We start from the raw sequence: 9,597 nt of genomic DNA, 5'->3' as shown, positions 1-9,597 counted from the left end.
ACTGGCAAAGGGCGGAGTTAACAGTTTGGTTTCGCTTCCTAACTCCAGCTGGTTTGACGTTGAACTGGAGTTTATTTACATTGTTGCGGGTGGCAAACAGCTGAGTCTCCCGTTTTGGAGCCACCGAATGCTTTTTGTGGAGATAGTTTTGGTGGTGCTGGGAAATCGGGAAGTGACTGCACCGAGCATCCAGTCCCGCCAGGGTAAGGAAGGGACAGAGAGATAAAGAGTCCGAGATGCGAGGGCTAAAAGGGGTAGCAGAATATCTTTTTGGTTGGAGGGACCCAATAAACCAAGCTCCACTCTCGCCCCCCCCCCCCCCAAGCTGTCTAATTAATGATGCTATATTGGGCAAAATATTGATGGGACCATGGCTCCTGTGGCCCATCCCACTCCGCTGCCTCAGGGGCTACTTATCATTTGGAAATGTTTCTTTTTTGTTGCTAATACTGTAATTTCTAATACATAGAGAGGACCCTTAGAGGCTATCATTTAGGATACTATCACAATTATAAGAGGCAGACTTAGATCCGTGTTTTTTTACACCAATAACTAAAATATTTTGAGATCTTAGTTGAAAGAACGTGTTACACATGTACATATGAATAGTATTTTTTTCAGAATGTTTTTGATTTCTATTTAAACGCGCTGCCCTTACTAGAAAGACACTAGAAGTGCTACTGCTGTAAAGTTTGCAAAGAAATAATACATTTTTCAAGCATAAAGTGTAATCAAGCATAAAGTGCCTATTACGTAGAATTGAGACAGTGTGGCTTTCAACACCAGGTACCTTCGAATGGGTTTAAGCACCAGTTCTCGCTATCCCCTGTTATTTTAGTTGAGATTCCATGCTTTTCACACACGGGATTGTATAATTTCTCAGTTGGTTTCATATTTAGAGAACCATCTGAAAAAGGGCTGCGCACAAGGGTTAGAACATAAGAGAGCAGTCATACTGGGTCAGACCAATGGTTCATCTAGCCCAGTATCCTGTTTTCCAAACAGTGGCCAAGCCAGGTCACAAGTACCTGGCAAAAACCCAAATTGTGGCCAACACTCCTTATTACAAATCCCAGGGCAAGCAGTTGCTTCCCATGTCTGTCTCAATAGCAGACTATTTGGGGGTAGAGGGGTGTCATGGATTTGATATACTACCTTTCTCCTTTCCCTGTTTCTTCTATTCTATCAAATTTAATTGTAACTGTATCACTGCTGATCTGGCGATAGCCTATCAGTACATTGTAAGCCACTTTGAGCCTGCAAAACTGTGGGAAAAATGTGGGGTATAAATGTGCAAATAAATAAATCATTATAAAGTGGCAAAGTCCATGGGGCTAAATAATTAAGTGATCTGTTTACTAAGGTGCACTACCGATTTTTTTGCGTGATAAAAATTAGCACGTGCTAACGCTAGAGACACCCATAGGACTATATGGGTGTCTCTAGCATTAGCACATGCTAAAAACGTTAGCGTACCTATAGCACAGCTTAGTAAAGAGGGCCCTAAAGCTTCTCAAACTAAATTCAAAATACTTACATGGTGCGTGTCAAAACAGGCATGAGTTAGAACCAAGGAACCAACTTTTCAAAATAATTGGGAGTGCTAAACCAATGGAAATTGCTCCTCCCTGAATATTATCAAGGAGTTTGCTTAATATTAGGGGGGCTCAAGCACCCACAGTGCTGGGTCCTATGAGTTAGAGCAGGACTTTGCATTCATCATATACCTGAAAGAAATATTCCTTTTAATCTGATCGTACAGTTCAATACCCATAAAAGCCAAATACTGAAATTATCTTTGAAAACGCTACCATTGGCAACGATTTAGAAACTGAAGTTCTGACACGCTGTTGTTTTGCTCCAGGTGGGCTGTCTTAAAGAAATGTTTGGTATGTTAATGTCTGTTGGAAAACTATTTAAGAATCAGATTTTTTAAAACTTTAAATAAATAAATAAATAAAAAATATATATGTAGTATAAATAATTTAAAAATACCCAAATTCAAGAAATAACTTGCTTTACATAGCAGAGCATTTTTGATATTATATCTAAGTCTGACAAAACGTCCAAAATCTGAATAGGAAAGAAGGTCATTTTCAAAAAAGGAAAAACATTGATGTTTTTTTCTAAAATACTGTTTCGAACAAAGTTTTGTGCTTTGGACGTTTTGTTTTTTTTGCACCATGTAAAAAAAACAAAACCAAAAACGAGTAAGTGCAAAACTTAGAGATGTAGGAGGGGCCAGCATTTTTAGTAGACTGGTCCCCTAGACTTCCCAGAAGATCAATGGGGCACCCTAGAGAGCATTTCTGTGCATGTCATGAAAATGCTCGCAGGTGCACATCTTGCCTTTGCACCCTTATCTTGTACCCTGAGCCCTCTAAAACCCACTCAAAACACACTGTCCACCACTGTACACTACTACAATAGCCTTATGGGTGAAGGAGGCACCAATATGTGGGTACGGTGGGGTTTTGGTGACTTTGGGAGAGATCACAGTTTCCACCACAAGTGGGAGAGGGAGATAGGGACCTGGGTCCTCTACTCTATAGTGCACTGCACTGACCACTACATGCTTGCTGTTCTAATAGACCTGACTTTAAAATCTGAGGCTGTTTAGAGGCTGGTAAGTTATGTCTGTATCACATTTTTTGGGGGTGGAGGAGGTCAGTGACCACTGGTGGAGGCATTGGGGGGGTCACCCCTGATTCCCTCTAGTGGTCATCTGGTCATTTAGGACACCTTTTTGTGCCTTATTCATTCTGAAAACAGGTTTAGCCCAAAACATCTTAGTTTTAGTCCTGGACGTTTTTGTTTTTATTCCATTATGGCTGTAAAATGTCCAAGTGTTAGTCCTAATTCTGTCTTCGAAACGCTCCCTTGTGATTTGGACGCACCCGCAGACGAATTTGCATAGATAAACATCTGCAAAATAGGCCTGGCCGTATTGTGGGAGGCAGGGAAGGCAGTAATGAAAGGGCATATAATAGCCTATGTAGCAAGGCAGTGGTGGGGGGGGGGGGGGAATGGATACAGAGATTTTGAGGTTAACTTCTCTGGTGCAGGAGTGTGAGCAGAAACATATGCACAGCATAACCTTGGCTAGAAAAGAGGCTTTGGACCAAGCACAGGTGGCACTGGCAGCACTCATGCAGTTGGCAAAGTCCTGGTATATTTTAACTTTTCAACTTTACAAGTATGGCCACAAGGCAGGGAGGCTCCTTGCTAGACTGGTTGGGAGGGGGAAGGTAGGTGACAGACATATATTCCTGGGATTCAGGATACTCAGCGCATTTCATCAAGAAACATCAGATATTCAGCAATTTACTCAGTTTTATCAAAGGCTGTATGGAAGGGTTGGGGGTAGAGGATGAAGATAGGCAGAGGGATTTTTGTGAGGGGTTGAACTGGAAGGACTTCTCAGAGGAACAACAGACATAGCTCAGTTCCCATAGTCGGAAGTGGATATAAATACATTAGTATCGCTATACTGGGACGGACAAAAGGTCCATCAAGACCAGTATCCTGTTTCCAACAGTGGCAGCAATCAGGGCTTTGAAGCTGGGTCAGACAGCAAGTTTGGATGGATTCTATCATTTACTAAGCTTTTTTGCAGTACAACCCCCCCCCTCCCCCCACCAAAGGTCTACATCAGTATGCCTTCCAGAATGAATTATTTTCAATTACTATGGGGCAGGCACTGAATATCCTGTTGCACAAGCAGAGAAAGGACCCACTTCAGGTGGCATCATGTCATCTGATTGCTCTTATAAATGTGGCTGTGAAGATCTTAGCCTTGGTATTGGCATCTCAGCTTGGAGTGGTGGTACCTACTCTAGTGCATGATGATCAAACAATATTTGTCCAAGGATGGCATGGAATCTGAAATAGTCATCAGCTTATAGCAGCTCTGTCAAGACCAGATGGAGTAGTGTTGAACCTAGATATTGAAAAGTTATTTGATAAAATGAATTGGAGTTATATGTAGAAAAATGGGAGTTAGGTGCTCAGATACTGGGGTGGATACAAGTGCTCTACTCCCAAGTGAGCATGAGGCTATTAATCAATTTGACTTACAGGGTGTTATTAGACAGGGCTGTTCCCTGTCTCTACTGTTCTTCATCCTCGCCTTGAAATCTCTCAGAGAATATATATTTGCCAACATGAAGCGGCAGAAAGATCACAGTAGAGGGCCAAAAGCTGAAACTTTGTTTGCAGATGATATTTTACAATTCTTACGGGAGCCTCGACAGAGCATGCTGGTAGTTGTGAGTACCTTATCACAATTTGAATGCATTGCAAGTTTAAAAATTTAATTTTACAACCAGCTACCTTTATTGAGCTAGTAAACCTGGTGCAACTCTCTAAATTAGTTCCACAATTCACAATATAGTTTCTTCTCTGTTTTTGCTGTTTGGCTTGTTGATATTACTAGCCAGTCAGACATTTCAAGCATGGAGAAAAAAGGATCCAGAGTTTGCTGTTATTGAAACATGGCCCTTTGTAACCATTATCTCCCAGATTCTACATATAGCGCCCAAAGTTGCATGCTCAACTTTGGGCATGCTTCCAAGATGTGCATGCAAATAAATTGGACAGTGAGCTTTGAACCATCCATATTTGTACGCTAACAACCAATTATTGATGTAAATTGGAACTTACTAAAATTTGAGCACACATCTGGATGTGTGCTTGCCTATGAGGCTTGGATGCGTAACTTCCACAATATCTATGTCAAAAGTGGCGTGGCCATGGGCATGTCGGTACATTCTAAAAAGTTGCATGCAGAATTACAGAATACTGCCTAGTCGCGCCTAATTTGAGCGTCAGCATTTACACCAGGTTTTAGCAGGCGTAAGACTAGCGCCCTAAAGTTAAGGCACGGGATCCACACTATTCTATATAAGGCGCATGCCCTTTATAGAATAGCACCCTCCCCCCCCTCACTCTACAGCCTCCCTTTCTCAGAGCTTGCTTTGTAGTGTTTAAACTACAGCAGTCAGTCTTGCAGGTCAGGGAATGTACGCATATTTTAGAGAGTGGAGGCAGAGACCTTTGAATGTAAATAACTGTGAGCATTGTATTTGTGAAATAAAAATGCAAACAATGTCAACAAAAATCAATCCATTGCCTTCATTCAGGCTGCTGCCACTCCTCACGGAGCATCCTCAGCTCGTTGAGGATTTGCACCTGTATGTTTCTTACGGCTCCCAGCTTCTACTGCACGCACGTCTCTGTGACCTGCAGCAGGAGCTGGCCTAGGGTGGCTGTGAGAGTGGGCTTGCCCACAGGCTTGGCAGCCATTTTCATGGGCGGGGGAGAAGCTGAGATGCAGTCAGATGCTCCATTGTTGCCTGAGGGGTCTGTTGGTTCTCCCCCTTTTCCCCCTCCAGTAGGGGCATGTCCCTCCAGGAATCCTTCTCCTCGTCAACATCTCACGGGGGCACGTCCTAGGATCCAGGGTCCGTTACCACCTCCTCCCAGGCCCTCTCAGCTGCAAGCTGGTCTGGGGCTGGCTGCTGTGGAGCTGGCTGTGTGGCAGCTGGAGGATGACCTGTGTATTTTAAAGGTTTGTAATTCAGATCAGCACTTCCTAATTGGCTTTCATAGGGGTGCAGCTGGCTATTGGGCAGGGACAGAGACCCTGGGGACATCTCTGATCTGTGGTGCCAATGAGATGACATAGCAGGGAACCCCAGAGCCAAGGATTTGATAGATGTTTGTTCCCTGAGAGGATTATCTCCCTACTGGCATGCAAGATGGGCCTTGGCCCTGCTGGAGGGCCATGGGTGACCAGGCATTGGCTGAGAGTTAGTATGTTACTGCACTGTTGCATGGCTAGGGCCATTGTTACAGCTCTTGTCAGGGATGTGGATGTCTGTGCATGCCCATGCCTATTTGGGCTACAGCTGGCTGATAGATGGCAGGGGACCCTGTTTGATCCTCGCATCCTTTTGGCCACCTCTGCCGGGACCCCTGTGGACATTCTTAACAGGGCAGCAGAAAGGTCTGAGGAGCAGCCTAGTGGTTAGTGCAGTGGATGGTAAACCAAGGGACTCGGGTTCAAATCCTACTTCAGCTCTTTTTTTTTGTTTTAATTGTGAGCGCTCCAGGGGAAAAAAATACCTATTGTACCTAAATATATAAGACACCTTCAAGCCTGAAGGCTATTGAAGTGCTATACGTATATGCCCACAGGTACTTTTGTGTTCCTGCAAGGCTAACCAATAAAAGTAAAATTCACAAACAGCTGAAGTGGGATTTGAACCTGAGTCCCATGATTCTCAGCCCACATCTGTGTGGCCATTTTATTAGATGGATGTTCCCATGCTGCTGTACAATCGTCCATGTGTCTTGCTTTGCAATGTTCATAATTTGGACATTTCAGTTTGTAGAATGGATGTTCATGCTGTGGATGTTTCCCGCACATAGGCGTCTATCTCACGGCTGTATCCTATTTGAAAATACATGTGAAATGGATGTCCATTTGTGACATTCTGACTTTGAAAATGCCGTGTGCATGTCTGCCATTTGGTTGGTTTTATGATATTTGTTTATCTTGTTTGTATTGTACTTTTTAAAAATTTGATCTACGTTGTCTTGTTCTCCAGTTGGAAGGAGGGTGATAAGTGCAATTGATTGTTGATTGTTCTTTGATATCTTTGCTTCTAGGACAAATGGGTTCATGTGAATTCTTCAAAGACCTAAAGAGATTCCATGTCTTGCTTGGTAAGTAAGTCTCTTTGACTTTGTTTTTAGTCTAGTTTGTATCACATAGTTGGTACCTCCCTAAAGGACCCCTTTACTAAGCTACATAAGGGCCTATGTATGTACAGTGTGTGTCAAATCGGCACTATTGCCTGGCTAGTGCGTGAGCTGGGCAATAATTCGGAATTTGATGTGCGCCGAATCCTGCAGTAGAAAATAATTTTTTATTTTCTACTGTGGGCCGCTTACTTGGCAGTAAACAGCAGTTGGTGCGCGCTTCATGCTTACCGTGCGGGTAGAGCGTGAGACCTTACTACTAGGTCAGTGGGTGGCGGTAAGGGCTCAGGCCGAAAATGGACACACGCTGGTTTCAATTTTAATCTACGTCCATTTTCCGGCCCCTTAAGAAAAGGCCCCTTTTCCTAGATGCTGTAAAAAATGGCCCAGCGTGTACCCAAAAGATATGCTCGTACTACTGCAGGCCACTTTTTACCGTGGCTTAGTAAAAGGACCTCTCAGGAGGCCTTTTACTAAGCTGCAGTAAAAGGGGCCCTGTGCTAGTTGTGGTGGGATTTTTTGCCGCACTCCAGGGCCCCTTTTACCACAACAGGTAAAAAGCCCAAAAAACAGAAAAGACCATGAGGGGCATAATCAAAAGGGGTGGCCAAGTTTTTCTGAGGACGTCCTCGCAGGACGTCCCGGCGAAGGGGCGGGGAAACCCGTATTATCGAATCAAGATGGGCATTCATCTTTCGTTTCAATAATACGGTTGGGGACGTCCAAATCTTGACATTTAGGTCATCCTTAGACTTGGTTGTTTTTGATTTTCGGCGATAATGGAAACTGAGGACGCCCATCTCAGAAATGACCAAATGCAAGCCCTTTGGTCGTGGGAGGAGCCAGCATTCCTAGTGCACTGGTCCCCCTGACATGCCAGGACACCAACCGGACACCCTAGGAGGCACTGCAGTGGACTTCAGAAATTGTTCCCAGGTACATAGCTCCCTTACCTTGTGTGCTGAGCCCCCCAACCCCCCCCCCCCCAAAACCCACTACCCACAACTGTACACCACTACCATAGCCCTTACAGGTGAAGGGGGGCACCTAAATGTGGGTACAGTGGGTTTCTGGTGGGTTTTGGAGGGCTCATATTTACCACCACAAGTGTAACAGGTGGGGGGGATGGGCCTGGGTCCGCACGCCTGAAGTGCACTGCACCCACTAAAACTGCTCCAGGGACCTGCATACTGCTACGATGGACCTGAGTATGACATTTGAGGCTGGCATAGAGGCTGGCACAAAATATATTTAAACTATTTTTTGAGGGTGGGAGGGGGTTAGTGACCACTGGAGGAGTAAGGAGAGGCCATCCCCGATTCCCTCCAGTGGTCATCTGGTCAGTTCAGGCACCGTTAAGCAGTATTTCGCCGGCTTTACTTGGTCCTTTTATTTTCACGACCAAGCCTCAAAAAGGTGCCCCAACTGACCAGATGACCACTGGAGGGAATGGAGGATGACCTCCCCATACTCCCCCAGTGGTCACCAATCCCCTTCCAAACTAAAAAAATAAAACTAAAAACCTTTTTGCCAGCCTGTATGCCAGCCTCAAATGCCGTACCCACCTCCATGACAGCAGAATGTGTTGTATCCTCCGACAGCCTTTCCCTGGTTGCGATGTGGCTCTCGGGTGAGTGTGACACCTTTTCTGTTAGGTGCCCTGCAGAGTCACATTAGCAATGCATTGTGGTGGGTGTAGGGTACTGGGCTCTACTCCCATGGTGCTTTTCCCCCCTGCTAACTGGGTCAGTGTGTGCCCTGTTTTGTTTCCTGTTGTAGTCCATGCAGTAGTGGCCATTTTTGTAAGCCAGTTTTAGTTCCCTTTCCTGTGTTACCCATGTTAGAGAACGTGGTTCTTACCTTGCTTGGTGCTGAAAGAGGGCATTGTACACCATTGTGCCAGCTCTGACCTACTGCTAATCTTAGTACCAGGGGACTCTTTGCCAGTGGGGCACAACCTCTGATCTGCAGTTAACTGTGAGTAAACGTGGTTATTTCAAGAAAGGACTTTTTCAGAGAGATTAGTCTTCAGGTGTGAACTGGTGTGCCAAAGTTATACAGCTGTAAAAAAGCTAACGCACCTCTAGCACAGCTTATTTTATTATTTGTTGCATTTGTATCCCACATTTTCCCACCTATTTGCAGGCTTAATGTGGCTTACATAGTACCGTAATGGCGAGCGCCAATTCCAGTGTCAGAAATACAGAGTAGTAAATTGCGTTAAAGTTAATGAGTAACAGGGTATCGTAAGGTATTTGAGGAGGGAGAATTAAGTGTTCTGTTCTGGTACAGGTTTTGTTGTGTTGCAGGGTTCGGGTGTTTAGGTTGGATCGTTGTGGTAAGCCTTCTTGAACAGATTGGTCTTTAATGATTTCCGAAAGGTTGCTAGGTCATGCATTGTTTTCGTGATGTTTGGTAGTGCATTCCATATTTGTGTGCTTATATAGGAGAAGCTGGATGCATATGTTGATTTATATTTTAGTCCTTTGCAGCTTGGGTAGTGGAGATTTAGGAATGTGCGTGCTGACCTGTTTGTATTTCTGGTTGGTAAATCTATGAGGTTTGCCATGTAGATCGGGGCCTCACCGTGAATGATTTTGTGAACCAGAGTGCAGATTTTGAACGTGATTCATTCTTTGATTGGGAGCCAGTGCAGTTTTTCACATAGTGGTTTGGCGCTTTCATATCTCGTTTTTCCAAATATGAGTCTGGCTGCTGTGTTTTGGGCAGTTTGAAGTTTCTTCATAAGTTGTTCTTTACATCCGGCTTAGATTGCATTGCAGTAGTCTAGGTGACTTAGCACCATTGATTGTACCAGGCTGCGTAATATTT

The 9,597-nt window shown here is 44.4% G+C and overlaps 1 protein-coding gene across 2 annotated transcripts in view; it reads left to right on the top strand.

Annotated features, from left to right (window-relative positions):
- STRADB (STE20 related adaptor beta) overlaps positions 1 to 9,597 on the top strand; it is a 123,960-nt gene continuing 114,363 nt past the window's right edge. For both annotated transcript variants that reach the window (XR_003942875.1, XM_030210113.1), the window contains exons 1-2: positions 1 to 203; positions 6,673 to 6,729. Coding sequence is in view for 1 of the 2 variants with exons in the window: in XM_030210113.1 (XP_030065973.1) it covers positions 6,718 to 6,729 (12 nt within the window). In the remaining variant the exon portion in view is untranslated. The remainder of the gene's footprint in view (positions 204 to 6,672; positions 6,730 to 9,597) is intronic.

Source organism: Microcaecilia unicolor, chromosome 7, assembly GCF_901765095.1.
Source record: "Microcaecilia unicolor chromosome 7, aMicUni1.1, whole genome shotgun sequence".
Taxonomy (NCBI): Eukaryota; Metazoa; Chordata; class Amphibia; order Gymnophiona; family Siphonopidae; genus Microcaecilia; species Microcaecilia unicolor.
The sequence above is the reverse complement of the archived record's forward strand: the minus strand, read 5'-3'. Positions and strand labels throughout refer to the sequence as shown.